Raw genomic sequence first — 15,276 nt, forward strand, 5'->3', positions numbered from 1 at the left:
GTTACGGGAGCGGGGCACAGCACAGAGCCCCGCGTAGCAATATATATCGAATTTATTTACATTCACGTCCGCCAGACCCCCCCGCCCCGCGGCACCGCTATGTACATAAGGCCAAGTGTAAATACTTGAATGCACTTAATACAGAATTAAAAAAACGGTCTTTACACAACACGGCACGGGGCCCAGGGCCGCCCGGCCCCAAGCGCAGACAGCACGACGGCACCGCACGCACCACGCACACACGGCCCCCCGCCCGGCCCCCCAGCGCCACGGGGGCACGGGCCGGGGGCTGTGGGGCAGCAGTGGGGCCCAGGGGCCGGCCGGGGCCCCCACCCTGCCCCACGGAGCCCAGGAGCTCAGCATTCGGCTTCGGACACGGCGAAGAGGGCACTGTCCTGCTTGCCCACCTCGGCCACGGCGGCGGCCAGCTGCGAGAGGTTGCCGTTGGGGAAGTGTCGGGCCTCCCACAGGTTGAGGATCATGGCCGTGGGGCTGGGCTTGGAGGCGTAGAAGCTGACATGGCTGTGGGGCAGAGGGGTGGCATTGGGGTGCGGGGATGGGGATGGCCCCGCCGTCGGCACCGCCCCATTCTCGTGGGTATCGGAGCGCAGGATGAGGGCAGACGTCCCCTCCCCATCTCTGAACCCATCCCACCTGTCAAGGTTGAGTTTCTGGGCGAGCGTCCTCCAGTCGGCCCCGCGGGCGCACGGCGTGTCCAGGCTGCTGATGATCTTCTGGCGGATGAGGAAGGGGATCTTGAAGGCACTGGGACCCACCAGGGCCGGGGAGCCCACCTCGCTGTCAGGGACCAGCCAGTCCGAAAACCTCGTGTCCTATAAGGGAAGTGCCATAGGGTGAGCGCAGCCCAGGGGCGCCCGGGGTTCCTCTCGCCATGCCCTCACCTTGGCGATGTTGCAGTTGATGGTGAAGCTCTGCCCATCGCCCTCCACCTGCCAGATCCAGATCTTGCAGGCCAGCTCGCAGGTGCTGGGGCTGAGGCGCTCCAGGGTGAAGGTGCAGTGCAGGTAGGGCTGCAGCCCGCTCCAGATGTGGTAGAAGGGGATCTCCTGCAGCGGAGCACGGCCGGCGGTCACAGCTCTGGGTGCTGCAGCGGGCCCCCTTGCTGCGTTCTCCTTACCTGGTAGCTGGCAAGCAGCTTGCTCTTCCAGAGGGAGCTGGGCATGTCGTGGATGGAGAGCCGCAGGTTGTGGTAGCTGTCCTTGAAATGCAGCACGCGGGGAGCCCCGATCAGCTGCCCCCCCATCTGCTTCTCCAGCTGCATCACCTCCTGTGCGCACAGACAGCGTTGGGCAGGGCCCGGGGGGGGGGCAGACACCCCCTCCATAGCACCCCAATACCTTCAGCGCGTCCTGCGTGTCGCTGAGGCAGTAGACACGGATGTTGTACTCGAGCGAGGGGCAGGCGGTGGGCGCAAAGAGGACCAGCTTGAGGCGCTTGGAGGCCGCCATGCTGAGCGACTCGCCCACCAGCGCGAAGCGGCCCAGCTGCTCCGTGAAGATGTAGCACGCCTGTGCCTCCAGCTGGCAGTAGTACAGCTCGGTGCGCGGCTCGGCGCCCAGCTGCAGCACATCCTGCGGCACCGAGACGCGCCACGTGAGCGCGGAGACCCCCTCGTTCCCCCCTAGCGGGGACCCCCGCCCCGGTGGGTGCTCACCTCCCACGTCCCCTCGCACGACTGCTTCTTCAGCCGCAGGCTCCAGTGCTCAGCGCCCGCCTCCACGCAGTGCCCCATGGCCAGGATGGCGGGGCGGGTGAGCAGCACGCCGGGGGGGCCGCAGCTGACGATGGGGCTCAGCAGCGTCTGGCAGCCGGCGAGGGGCAGCCTGGCAGAGGGACATAGGGTTGGGATGGGTTTGGCGCGGCGGACGGCCCTGCTGCCCCATCAGCTGCCGCTCGGCAGCACCCGGCAGTCTGGGGAAGGGCACAGGGTTGGGTTTGGGCTCAGCATGGTGGGCAGCCCCGTAGCCCCATCCCTTGGCAGCCCCAGCACCTACCTCACCTCCTCGTGCTTGTGCAGCGTGAGGTACACCTCGTAGATCTTCCCTCGGGGGATTGCGTCGGGAGGGATCAGCAAGCTGACACCTGTGAGATGGGGATGCTGAGCCCATCGCTGGCGCCCCACGGTCCCCCAGCGCCCGCCGTACCTGTGTTGGGGATCATGAGCCGCCCCCCCAGGAAGTTGAAGGTGCCGTAGGCCATGTTGGCGGTGCCACGGGGCAGCGAGCGGAAATAGCTCTGGGTGGAGAGCCGGGCCACGAAGTCGGCTCCCTCGGCAGCAGGTGAGCTGTGGTGCAGAGTGTGCCGCCCGGCACCCAGCGGGCTCAGCAGGTGCCCGTTGGGGAGCTGGAGCTTGGCAGGGCCGTCCTGGCGTGGGCACAGCGAGCCCTGGTAGGTCATGGTGGCGGTGCTGAGGTCGGGCTGGATGGTGAGCAGGTTGTCTGCAGCACAGAGCGGGACTGTGGGGCTGGTGCCATTGTGTGGGGCATGGGCACCCCTGGGGATCCACCCGGGTGGGACCCTATAGGGCACAGAGCCCCGCAGCCAGGGGCCTTTGGGACGCAAAGCACTGACCCTATAACACTGCCTAGAGGGCACTTGGTCACTTCCCAGGGGCCTTATAGGGCACAGAGTGCATTCCCGCAGCTCTGGGGACACAAAGCACTGATACTATAACTAGAGTCCCCACAGGCTACTCAGTCACCTCCAAGGGAACAGATGGAGTGCAGAGCTCCTACTGAGGGTCTGGGCATCTGTGGCACACTGAGACCCCATCCAGGGCCCAGAGACACCCTGGGAACTAGGGAACGTGGTGTCCCAGCAGCAGCATGGGCGCACAGCCTTTACTCACCAGCCTTGCTGGGCTTGATGCTGACGGGCTGGAAGCCAGTGGTGAGGATGGAGGAGTCTGCCACATCGGCGTCCAGGCCGCCCTTCTTGCGGCAGTACACCAGCACGCCCACCAGCAGCAGCAGCACCAGGCATACGGCCACGGCGATCAGCCCCACGTACAGCGCCAGGTCCTCAGCACCTGGGGTGGCTGCGTGGGGCAGATTATCAGCACCCCGTGGGCACACTGAGGGCCCCCCCCATGCCCTCCCCATGGCACTCACTGGGGCTGCACAGCTCGGAGGTGCAGTTGTGGGTCTCCAGCTCGGGGCCGTGGCACTCCTGACCTCCGTTGCGGGGTGCAGGCTCAGAGCACTCCCGGCTCCGCCAGTGTGTGCACTCGGCCCCACACACCGACCACTTGCTCCACTCTGACCAGTCTCCATCCACTGCGGGCACAGCAGGCATCAGCCCCCGCCACCATCCCCTGCGCCCCTTCCCTGTGTCAGGGCTGCGATGGATGCACCCATGGGGGCACAGGGGTACCTGGGCAGAGGGTGGTGCAGGCGCTTTTCTGCACATTTTGCCCCTCGCAGAAAGCTCCCCCGTTGAGGGGTGTGGGGTTGGTGCAAGTCCGGCTGCGCTTCTGCCAGCCCCGTCCGCAGCTGGTGCTGCAGCCCGACCACTGCGTCCACGTCGACCAGCCGCCATTCACTGTGGGAAGAGGAACCCGTTGGCTGGGGGACAGCGGGAGACGATGGGGTGGCATGGTGAGGAGGCAGCAGCGGGGCTGTACCATAGACGGTGATGGCGGCGGAGGCACTGCGGCGGCGCGCCACGATGTTTTTGGCCACGCAGGTGTAGTTGGCGGTGTCGGCCAGGCGGGCTTGGCGCAGCACCAGGCTGTGCTCCGGCGTCACCAAGACATTGGCATCCAGCGCCGGGTCCACCAGCTCCTCATTGCGCAGCCACTCCACCTGCAGGGCACGGGGACGTCACCGGGCACAAAGGGGCAGGCGGAGACCCCTGGCACATCACCCCCGGCTCACCTCGGCGGGAGGGATGCCCTCGGGAGGGCGGCACGGCAGCACAACACCCTGCTCGATGGACACCTCCCTGGCTGTCGGCTCCTGCTCGAAGTTCTTGCGCAGATCTGGGGAGGACAGGGGTGAGCAGGGAGGGGTTCCAGCACCCCGTGCCCTGTCTTCCACGGGGACCCACCGGGGTTGCCCCCACACTTACAGGCGATGCGCACGAAGGCCTTCTGGCTCTTGGTGGTGCCGGAGGAGCTCCACGCCACGCACTGGCACCAGTACTCCTCCAGACCAAAGAGCTTCTCCACTTGCTGGCGGGTGATCTCGATGCGCACCTCCATCATGGGCAGCCCTAGGACGGGATGGGGCACATCACCTGGGTCCCCACCCATCTGCAACCCCAAGAGCGATGCAGGATGCTCCCCACACCCACAGGTGCTGCTGCTCGGGGGAAGCGGTGCCACCAGTGCTCACCGGTGCCGCGGTCAGTGCTGCGCTGTGTGATGTGGTCACCCTGGTGCACCCACTCCCCATTGCACTTGAAGTAGATCTGAGTGGCGGGGGTGGCACGGCAGGCCAGGCTCACCGCCTTGTTCTTTACGATGTAGACGTCGTCGGGCTCCAGCAGGAAGTGGGGCAGCAGGTCGGGGGACGCGCCCGATGCAGGGCTGGCCACCGTCACGCTCTGCTGGGCGCCTGTGGGGACATGGGAGCTCAGCCACCTCCAGGGACACCAATGGCTCCATGTCCTGCAGCTGTCCCCCCCTCACATGCCACCAGCCCCCCCCGTCCGTCAGTGAAAGGAGCAGCACAGTGGCTGTGCCCACTGAACCCACACCGATCCCTCATGTCTGCACTTAGCGCTAATGAAAAGCAAATGGAGTGTGACCAATAAGGGACATCGCTCACTCCCCCCGGGCACAGCACAGTGCCCTCTGCTCTCCTCCCCCTGAACATCAGTGGGGCCGCATCCTGCCCGCTGCATCCTGCCCAGTGGGAGCCATGGGGTGCAAACCCCATTCCCGTGCCATGAGGTATGGTGGCTCCTGGGAGTGGGCACACACATGGCACATAGGGACTGGCGGTGTCCCCGGTGTCCCCAGGGTGGGAACAGCATCTCTGGCGGTGTCGGGCATCCCTCAGCATTCCTTGGGGCGGTGGGAGCCACACAGGAGGGCAGGGACACCACAGGGACGGTGGCACTGGGGACAGGGCACGTGGCACGGCCTGGAGGTGCCAGTGTCCCCAGCTCCGCTCAGGCACCATTGCAGAGAGAGTTAATAAAACAGGGCCCTAAATAAGCATTTGATTAACAAACGATAAAATAGCGATTGTGTCACCGAATGAAGCTGTAATTGCTGCTGCTAATTGGCTGGTTAGGATTTAATAAGCAATTAAATGGGATGGAATGCGCAGTAATTAAGTGCCTTCGTTTGGCACCCGCCCGCTGCCCCCCATGCGCCCACTGTGCCCCCACTCATCGCATGGGGCACGGGGGCTCCTGCCCACCCACACAGCGGGGACACGGGGGGCACTGGGGATGCGGACATCCCTTGGGCCCTGGCTGAGCCACCCAGGGGGGTCAGCACACACTGCTCCCCCCGGATGGATGGGGTCTCTCCACGGCAGGGAGCGGCGCTGAGCAATCCCAGCTGCCATGCCCACCGGGACACGCAAGGTGCGGCAGCTCATTTACACGGGGAAGATGAACGGCCACCATAACGCGCCAGTTATTACCCCATCAGCACTTTTACAATGTCACTAGCAATTAATTTAATTAAAACCCCTGTCCGGGATAGACAGGCATTTCATATTTCACTGCTTTAATGACCCCCCCAGCCGCAGCCTGGGGCCGGCCTGGGGGTCACGGTGCGGACATGGGTTGCAGTCCCCCCCCCAGCAGCGTGGCCACGTGTACCAGCAGTGGCACAGGGCCCTGCAGTCCCCACGGCTTATCCCACGGGCACCCCCTACACCTCCCACCCACGCACCCTGGGGCTGTGCTGGGCAGAAGGGCGATCCAGTGCCAAATACGGATGAAGTCACCACTTTGCCTCTGCACAGCAATCGAGCTGCTGGGCTGCGGCTGGCATGCCGGTGAATGGGCGAGCAGAGCTCCAGAGATGTGCCTTTCATCACCCACAGAATGAGGCCAGAGAGCTCCGAGCTGGGTGTTTGTCCATCCCAGCTGCGTGGAGGGATGTGGGAGGCAGCACCCCAGGAGCCCCCCCCGGCCACCCCCACAACGGAGTGCCTGGTGGGCAGGGTGAGATCACGGGCAGCAGACCATGGGGATGGGCACAGAGCGCAATGCAGCACACGGAGCTCCTGGGGGGGAATGCCATCCTGCCGCTGACACCAGCAGGGCAGTGCCACAGCACAGCGATGGCACCGAGGGGTTTCAGCGGGGCTGCAGCCGTGAGACAGAGTGGCCATGGTGTGGGTGCTGCATGCAGCACGAGCACCCCAAGCCTCACAGGCACCCCAAGCAGCCCTGGCTCTCCCTGCACCTCGGACAACCTGAGCACAGCCATCCTAAATACCGTCAGGGCACCCCATGCACCAGTGGTGTCCCACGCACTGTGAGCACCCCATGTGCCACGGGCACCCTGAGAACCACACGCCCCTCGCAGACCCCGGGCAGCCCCCGCTGAGGGTACACCGAGCACCACGGACACCCCACGTGTGCACGGGGCTCCCACACTGCGCGCTCGCCTCGCGCTCACCTGCTGCTGCATCACCATGGAAACAGGAGAGATGCTCATGTCACCTTGGCAAGCGGAGCCACCTAACTTCGGGGAGGATGGGGGACGGGGATGGGGGGCCGTGGGTCCCGCTCCCCTCCAGAACCCCCACTGCAGTGCAGGGAGCACAGCCCCGAGCAGCCACCATCTCAGCAGCAGAGCGGGTAATTGGGACGGCGGCTTGATAAATCATCACCAGTAAACCTAGTGCATTAGGCAGGGCTTTATTATCAATTATCCCCCACCCACGTGGGCTAACGAGCACACCGGCAGCCTAATGAAGGGGCACCGTGCCTGGGCCTGGACACGGGACCTCGAGATACTGCAGGGCCGGGTGCTCCCTGTGCCAGCGGGGGGGATGTGGGCACCCCTTCACCCAGCGCCCTGGCTGCCACCCCACAAACACAGCTGCTGCGAGGAGACGTGGGAAGGTCAGCGTGCTCTTGACGAGGACGGGCTGCCCATGGGTGGCTGCAGCAGTGCCACCAGCCCCGTGCCACCCCTGTCCCCAACACACAGCTCCGTGCCACCGCCATCCTCAACACATCCCCCCCCCCGTCCCCACAGAGGGGTGGGGACCCGGCTGCCAGTCCCTGCCCCCTCCAGCTGTGCCCCCCCGGGGATCTCTCCACATCACTGTAGGCTCTGCAGCCGGCAAATTAAATCCCCAGCTGGAGCCCCATAAATCGCGCCCCGCGCCAGGCCTGGCACTCCATTAAAATGAAAGATATCCTCACACTTTGCAGGCGCCCGGCCTGCACCCCGGCAGCAGGTAATTAAAGCGATAATTGCTGCTGATTGCACCCGCCTAAACGAGGGGAAGGAGGGTGGCCGGGGGGCAGAGGACGCTGTGCCAAAGGGTGCCAGCATGGTCTGGCAATGGGGTCCCCTTAGGCAGGGACTGAAGCGGCAGTGCCAATCCTGTCCGGGAACAGAGCCAGTGGGGTCGGACGCCAATGCCGGGCAGGAGTGTGCCCTACAGGTGCCAGCCAGCCCCGCAGCCACGTCCTGCAGCGCTGCAGGAGGGGATCACAGTGTGCCCAGTTCCTGGCAAGTGCGTGGCAGCGTCTGGGCGCTGATTAAGCGTGTGGTTGTTATGAATGAATTAGTCAGGCGGGTTTGCATGACAATGGAACTGCCTAATTACGGATTTTAGCTGATAACGCTCTCCCCATTACATGCAATTAGCATGTGCCAGTGTGGGCACAGCTCTGCAGGCTGCACCCTCGCACCACCAACGCGGCCCGAAGCGTGCCCACGCCACAGGCACAGCGGAGCATCTCAGCCGCTGCACTATGGCACCCATTCAGCTCTGCTCCTGGGTGCCTCCCTGGCCCCAGTCCCCCAGCAGGACGTGTGCCGTGCCGTGCCACGCCAGCCTCACAAGCAGCAATGGGAGCACTGCGTGAGGAGAGGGTGCCAGCTTGATGTGTTGCCTGGGGACTGCCCTAGCCCCATGCTGGCACCAGGCCGTGCTGGGGATGGAACTCAACCCGGGTGAGCTGAATGGCTTTTCTGGCTCTCCTTTAATTGACAGTGAAGAGCAAAGCGTGCTCTGTCCCCGCCGGGAGGAGCGTCAAGGTCACCCTCAGCCCTGGGTCCCTGGTTGCAGCGGGAGGGGAGCTGGGTGGTAGGACACACACGGCCCTGGTACCAGGTCCGGCCCATTCCACCCACAGGTTTGTGCCCACATAGCAGTGACCTGCAGCCCCAGCATGTCACAGCCCTGGGGCTGGGAGGGAAGGGGCTGGGACCTGAGAACGCCCCTAGGATGGGGAAGGGATCCCCACGTGCCCTATCTGCAGGGCAGCACACAGCCTGCGGGAGCAGCCACGGCGCCAACAGCCAGAGCAGGGCAAGCACAGAGGGTGGGAAACGTGCGGTGTGCGGTCCCCACGCTGATACCCCTCCAGGCACCGACACTTGGGTGGCCCCAGGTGGGACAGCACCCATGGCTCAACCCCAGGCATCACCGCCAGTGCCCCGTCCCCTCCCACCGGCACCTGCCAGGCTCCTCCAGGTTTGATGTAGTGCCAGCCCTGCGTGGCACCCAGCCAGAACAAACAGCCCTGGGCAGGTTGCGTCTGCCGCGCTCGTGCTGACAGCTGGCACGGCAGCTTCCCAGCTGCCCCACGAGCACCAGCACTGCCCCGCTGCCTGCCCCAGTGCTGGGCCCTTTGTGGGATGCAGCGAGCTGAGGGGGTCAGGCTGTGCTCTGGAGGTCCCTGGAAGGGGTGCCGAGAGGAAGGGAAAGGGTTCTCAGGCAGTGATGCGAAGGATTCTGCCTCTGTCTGTGCCCATCCACCACAGCAGCAGCCGGGCAGTGCAGCTCGGCACCTCAATGCGGGCCCTGCCCAGCCGCCCATGGATGAGCCCCAGCCTGTGCGGCTGCTCCTGCCCTTCCCTGTGGGCACCGGGAGCAGAGCGAGGTCTGAGGACGGTGCTCCGTGGCTGCAGGCAGGGCCCCGGCACGGGCACCTGGGTACCCAAATCCCCCAGCATCTCTGGGAAGGGGAAGTGGTGCCACGCCGTGCCGGACCAGAGGGGTGCCCAAAGCGCCGAGGCCCGGCCCACCGTGCCGAGCAGCGGACACGCAGGTGGCTGGGCTCTGTCGCGCCGCGGCCGGCTGTGAGCTGCCTGCCAAGCGAGCGGTGCTGACGGGTGAGCTCCCGCAACGCGCTACCCGGCACCACTGCTGGCACCGCCGCCCCCCGGCTGCCCGAATCTCCCCCTGTACACCCAGCACGGGGCGCAGCCACCGTCCCAGCGCCTCCTCTGTCCTCCATCTGTGTGTCACTGCGGCCCCGCGGTGCCACGAGGACGGCCGTGCTCCATGCCCAGCTGGGTGCTGGTGCCGCGGCACCCTGCGGATGCGGTGCTCTGCACCCAAAGTGGCTGCAGCCGGGGGGCAACGTGCCACCCGCTGTGCCAGCTCTGCAGGGTCCCTCTGAGGATGGGGCCATGCGGAGAGCACTGTGTGCGGGGTGCCCGCCTAGGAAGGTCGTGTGCGGGGAGCAGGGGCTGTAGCCCCCCCCCCATAGCGCGGGGTGCGTGCCCAACTCAGCCCAACCGGGTGCCTCCGCGCCTGCTCTGCGCATCGATTCCTGGCGAGGGGGACGCATGTAGTGGTGGCAGCGGGGTGGTGGCCGGGACCCCAGGCTGCAGAGGGTCCCTCTACCCCGTGTCCCCCCCCCCGCAGAGCTCACGTCCAGCTCGGGCGCAGCTCCCCTCCCCCAGCTCGGTCCTTTGTCTGCAGCCGCCACTTTCAGGCTAATGTGACACCTGCCAGGAGCCGCCACCACCGGCACCTCCCTCCCGCCCCGCAGCCCCCGGCCCGCCGTCGCTGGGGGGGGGGGAGGGGGGGTGAGCCGGCACAGCAGCTCCCGTCCGTGCGCGCGGCACACAGGGGACAGCCGGGCTGCAGCGACACCCACACCGCTCCACGGACCCCACGCCGCGGCCACCCAGACTCAGTCCCCGGGGCGAGGATAACCCCGTCCCCCGCGTCCCGCCCGCTGCTCGGACCGCGGCGGGGACCGCACGAACTGGGTGAGGACCGGTGCACGGAGCCGCTCCGTTCGGGACACCCAACGACCCACGGAAGAAAGGAGCGCGGGGCGAGGGGACACGCGTGGACGCGGGGCGGCAGCGCCCGGCTCGGGGCACCGCGCGGCGGAAGATGCTCCGTTACTCCGCACCGGGGGCGGCGGGCACCGCGTACCGAGGGCAGCCCCCCGCCGGGCCCCCACCCGCCGCCCTCCCGGTGCCGCTCTCCCGGGTGACCTTGCCGCGCGGGGACTCACCGGCGGCGGCCAGCAGGGCAGCGGCGAGCAGGGAAACGAGCGCTCCCGGTGCTGCGGCGGCGGCGGCGGCGGCGGAGGGGGCCCGGCGGCGGCGCGGCCGCGCACCCATGGCGCGCCCCGCGGAGCGCTGCGCGGGGCGGCGCGGGGCGAGCGAGCAGGCGGCCCTCAGCGGGCCATGGTGCCTCCGGCCCCGGCCCCGGCCCCGGCGCTGCTGCCGCCCGCGCCGCGCCGCCCCGCGCCGCTCCGCCCGGCGCCGCCAATGCGGGGCGGCCGAGCGCGGACCCGCCCGCGGGAGGGACGGCGCAACAGCTGGGCGCGCCCCCGCCGCCGAGCGGGCACGGCCGCCCCCGCCCCGCGCCCGGCACGGCACGGCACGGAACGGCACCCCGCTCCCGCCCCGCGCGCCGCCCTCCGGCACCGCACTGCCCACCCCGCGCACGCACGGGTGGGCCGCTCCCCTCCTCGAGCAGCGCGCACCACGCGTGGCACCGCTCCGCGCGCCCCCCCGGCGCGGTACCCGGACCCGATGTGCCTCCCGCGATGCCCACGGAAGCGGGGCTACTGGTGACACGTGCCGCCCGCTGGCGGCCGGACGCCGCCCCGCACGAAGGGGTGGCACTGCCGTGGGTGCCATCCAGCACCCCACTGCGGACAGACGCACGGGGGCTGCCCTCCCTGCCCCTCCTCGTGGGCCTCATCCAGGGGAGAGGATTTATTGGGATGCTCAAGCTGACACCCATAGGAATCGGAGCCTGGAGCTGCTGAGCTGCCCCTGTTCCCATTGCTGCCCTGTCCCCATTGCTGCTTCTGTCCCCATTGCAGCCCCTGATCCCAGCGGCAGGACCGGGGGAAGGGGCAGAGCGAGGCAGCAGCTCCAAGTGCAGTGTGGATTTCATTAGCAGCTTCAGGAGCAATTAACAACTGCTCTGACGCCTTCGAGAACTGCAGCAGGTCCCGCACAACACTATCAACGTGGGGCAGAGCAGCACAGCCCCGGCTGGGTCAGAGAGGGGAGACCAACTCAAATCTCCCACAGTTAAACCCCCCCATCTTTGGGGTCCCCCATGCTGATACAGTCGTGTGCATCAGCTGGGATGGGGGATGTGGGGCAGCACCCCGAGATGCTCCCAGCCCTCCATCCTACTCCTCAGACCCCAGCACGTCCCACACATGGATGGGTTTGGTGAAGGGGGCCTTCAGCCCCACATCCATGCCTGGGCAGGAGCCTGGCACAGCAATAAGCCCACTTCTTTGGGCTGGCTCAATATTACTAATGGCATTCGCATGGAAACAGGATGTTTTCGCTCCTTGCGGCTCCATCTGCTCCTGCTGCAGTCACCACACACACGTGAGCTCCGGGGGGCTGCCATGGGAACTGGGATCCCACAGCATCCCCAATGGGGCGAGATCCCATTGGAGTGTGGGGACCCCAGCCTGGATCCTGGACCCCTCGGTGTGGTGTGGGGCAGGGATGCAGGGCTGGCTCTGCCCCATTGGCATGGCGACGGTGCTGCGTGTGTGCCGTGCTGGCGCCAGGCTCTGCCACGCGTGTCCCTTGTCACCCTCAATGTCCCTCCTGTGTCGTGGCCCAGTGTGGCAGAGCTGTCACTGGGGAAGCGGCTGGGCGCGCTGACGAGTTAATAGACACTAATTAATACAGATTGGGGAGATCACTTTCAATTCTGCTCGCTCTTCCTCTTGCTGTGGAGAAGCCAAGGAGGTGGACAGGCTGGATCCAGCCCCGCTGCCCTGCCACACGTCGGGGACAGCACCACATCCCCATAGCTGTCCCCGTGGCACCCCACACAGTGAGTCTGTCCCACAGCCACCGCACCCCGAGGGAATGCTGGAGGCACCAGCCCCACCGGGTACTGTAAATGGATTATTACTTGGAGTAATTAAGATGGAATTAAAAATTAATTCTTTTCTCCGGCATGCCGCGGTCACGGCTAAGCTGTGTGCTGCAGCCTTCGTGCCAGGGCTGGTGCCCGAGAGCTGCTGCGCTGGGGCGGAGTGCCACCTGGGTGCTGGTGGCACCGCACAGGGCATCCCCAGGGGACACGGCCACATCACTGGGGACATCGCCAGCCCTCACCATGCGCCACATGGCTGAGGTGCAGCCGAGCGCAGCCCTGCCCGTGACCTGGGCTAGGCCAGCACCGAGGATCCCCACACTCCCTTGAAATGCGCTGAAATACATCTATCCCTGAGCTCATGTATAATGGATCACCCTCGCGCTTCCTCCCCATCCATTCGTGGTATTTAAGGAAGTGGAATATTAAACACCATTGTATTAACAAAACTGCCGCCTGCCTCTAATTGAGTTACAGAGGGAGAAGTGCTGACAAACAAACAGCGCACAGTGCGTGGCTCTGGTGAGCAGGATGCAGCTGCGGTGCTGCGTGGCACGGCACGGCACGGCACGGCACAGCCCTGTCCCGTGTGATGGGGATGCTGGGATGCAGAGCCGGGGGTCTGAGCTCATCCCATCCGCACGAGGAACAGGAAGATTATGAAAATGAAAAGTAAATAAATATGGATGTTGAGGACCTAATTCCGATAAGAGGATTTTCAAAATTAGCCATTTGCAGGAGCAGATTAACTGCGTCTAACGCTGGGTGTGGGAAGGGCCCTATTAAGGCACAGCACACCCGACCCACCCTCCCCACACAGCCCACGGAATCGCTCGCTGCTTTTGCAGGAGACGGATTTGTTGTGCTGGAAAACAGGCGGCTGTGACATGAGCCCAGGCACGGCGCCGGTGCCACCATTCCCAGCCACTACGGGTCCTGGGGACACGGTGACACTGTGCTAGGAACCACCTGGGCTGGCATGGAAGGGATGGGGCAGCGGGCAGCAAAACAGCCGGGCTGTGCATCCCGTGGGCACTCAGCACAACCCCACACAGTGGGCGCTCTGCCCAGAGCGGGTGCCGTGCGTGGGGTTGGGGGCACATCCCTCCACAGCCGGCGGCACCGGGAGGCTGCCAGGGCTGGCGGAGGTTCTCTGCATCCTCCGTCTCGGATTTTCTATCCAGGCAGCCAAGCAGAAATCTCATTACAGCCCAGCACAAAGGCAGCGTCCCCGAGCGTGGCTGGGAGCTGGCGCGGGCACAGCCGTGAGCGTGTCACGGAGAGCAGGATGGGGTTCTACCCTTCCTCCCCCCCACACCCCTGCAGGGGTCCACGGCCGGCTGCCCCGGACCCCCTCGCCCTGACCCACCCACACTATGGGGTCGGGTGCGTGTCTGGTGGGAGCTGATCCCGGGGCTGGGTGCAGCCACCCTTCTGCCCACCGCTCCCGCAGCAGCAACAAAGGCAATTAATTAGCGGGGCGGTCAGAGAGCTGCCGGCAGAGCGCTCAGAGATCGATGGGTGCATTGACTGCTTGGGAAATCCCAGCCCTCCCAGTGGGTGCAGTGCTAGGCAGGGGGGGCAGAGGCTGCAGTGACAGCAGCCCCATACTGAGGGGCAGGAGGGGGCACATAGGGAAAGGACGGGCACACGTGGCACTGCCAGCAGTCCCGCTCCCTGTGCCATGCGGCGAGGACACGGCTGTGCTAATGGAGGCCCCCCCTTCCCAAGCTGTTCAGTTGCATCTGTGTCACAGGGAGATGTGAGCTGCAACCTTCGAGGGGGTGGCACCGGTGGGGGGGGGGAAATGAGGCTGTGCCATGGGCAGTGTCCCACTGTGCCCCAAGGCATGGGCTGCACGCGTGCCACACTGTAGGAACAGCACCTGGTGGGGACGGGGTACACTGAGGTCATCGCATGGGGACAGCAGAGCAAAACCCAAAGCCGACGTGGCCATAAGGACATGGGTCAGAGTGGAAGGACACAGTCTGCAGCCCTACGGAGTGCCACACTGCAGCGATGCCTGCAGGCCCCCCCGGCCACGTGGCTGCTGTCCCTGTCCCCATACCACCCACCCCTTCCCCCCACCCACCTCTGCCAAGTGGGGAAGTGCCAGCCTGTCCCTGTGGGGAAGGAGAGTGCTCAGCCGTGTTGCAGGAGCGCGGCTGCTGCCTTCATGCAGATGAGAAGTGACAGCAAGGGACCCTTCTCAGGTACAAGTTCCCTGCAGCGCAGGGCACGAGATGCTGTCCCCCTCTGCCCCTCCTCTACCTCTGGCACTGGGGATAGTCCTACAGGCACTTAACACTTTCCCTGCCATGCAGACCCCTCTGCACACAGCCCTCCATGCAAACACCACGGGTCATGCCCTGCTGTGCAAACCCTGCCTTGAAACCCTGAGATGGGGCATGGGGGTGCAGCCCCTCCCCTCTGCTGCGTGTGGGAGCGTTAGCACAGAGGGTCCATGGGCCCCTCTCTTCCTCCTCCTCCTCCTCCCACACTACCTTCCGTCTCTGGGGAGGTTGTCATGGGAACAGTGCGTTGTGTGTACCCCTCACCATGGGTACCCCTCACCATGTGCCTTGCTGCTCAGCCTGCACCCACACCAGGACAGGGTGGGCAATAGGGGTGATGGCCCCCCGCAAGGTCTCCAGAGATACTATGGGGCCACTGGCCATGCCCAGAGTGCCCTCCTGCACATCCCACTCCCCCCCTCTCCCCCCAGCACAAAGTGTCCCTACAGTCCCTGGGGCAAGGAGATGGGTGCTGGCTGCACCCAGCCCCTCATCCCCAACCCCAGCCCTACAGCTCCCCTTGTCCTCTCTGCACCCCCAGCTCCGCTGCACCCTCCCCCCACCATCCACAGCTCTGCTGCCATCTGCCTCTCCATTTTGATCAGTATTAATTTTTAATTATGATTATTGACAGGGCCACCAGTGCAGCTGCCACATGGGACAGCTGCCTGGTGTGACACTGCCTGGAGGGGCAGCCTCAG

The 15,276-nt window shown here is 65.7% G+C and overlaps 1 protein-coding gene across 1 annotated transcript; it reads right to left on the minus strand.

Annotated features, from left to right (window-relative positions):
• Positions 1-36: 36 nt before the first annotated feature.
• On the minus strand, positions 37-10,654 carry UNC5A (unc-5 netrin receptor A). Its single transcript, XM_015293878.4, has 16 exons — positions 10,429-10,654; positions 4,356-4,577; positions 4,090-4,233; positions 3,897-4,000; positions 3,644-3,824; positions 3,394-3,561; positions 3,132-3,296; positions 2,870-3,058; positions 2,166-2,459; positions 2,016-2,103; positions 1,676-1,844; positions 1,359-1,592; positions 1,139-1,288; positions 903-1,067; positions 655-833; positions 37-522 (listed from the first exon to the last, which is right to left on the minus strand). The coding sequence occupies exons 1-16, from the start codon at positions 10,535-10,537 to the stop codon at positions 357-359; spliced, it is 2,727 nt and encodes a 908-aa protein (XP_015149364.3). The 5' UTR covers positions 10,538-10,654; the 3' UTR covers positions 37-356.
• Positions 10,655-15,276: the final 4,622 nt, after the last annotated feature.

This window comes from Gallus gallus, chromosome 13 (assembly GCF_016699485.2).
Source record: "Gallus gallus isolate bGalGal1 chromosome 13, bGalGal1.mat.broiler.GRCg7b, whole genome shotgun sequence".
Classification (NCBI taxonomy): Eukaryota; Metazoa; Chordata; class Aves; order Galliformes; family Phasianidae; genus Gallus; species Gallus gallus.

Excerpts from the sequence above, each read along its gene's own strand:
- UNC5A (XM_015293878.4), bottom strand. The coding sequence starts at position 10,537 with ATGGGTGCGCGGCCGCGCCGCCGCCGGGCCCCCTCCGCCGCCGCCGCC. Across the intron at positions 4,234-4,355 it reads CAGCACTGACCGCGGCACCG|GGCTGCCCATGATGGAGGTG; the intron begins GTGAGCACTGGT and ends ATCCCGTCCTAG. Across the intron at positions 1,593-1,675 it reads CGTGCGAGGGGACGTGGGAG|GATGTGCTGCAGCTGGGCGC; the intron begins GTGAGCACCCAC and ends TCGGTGCCGCAG.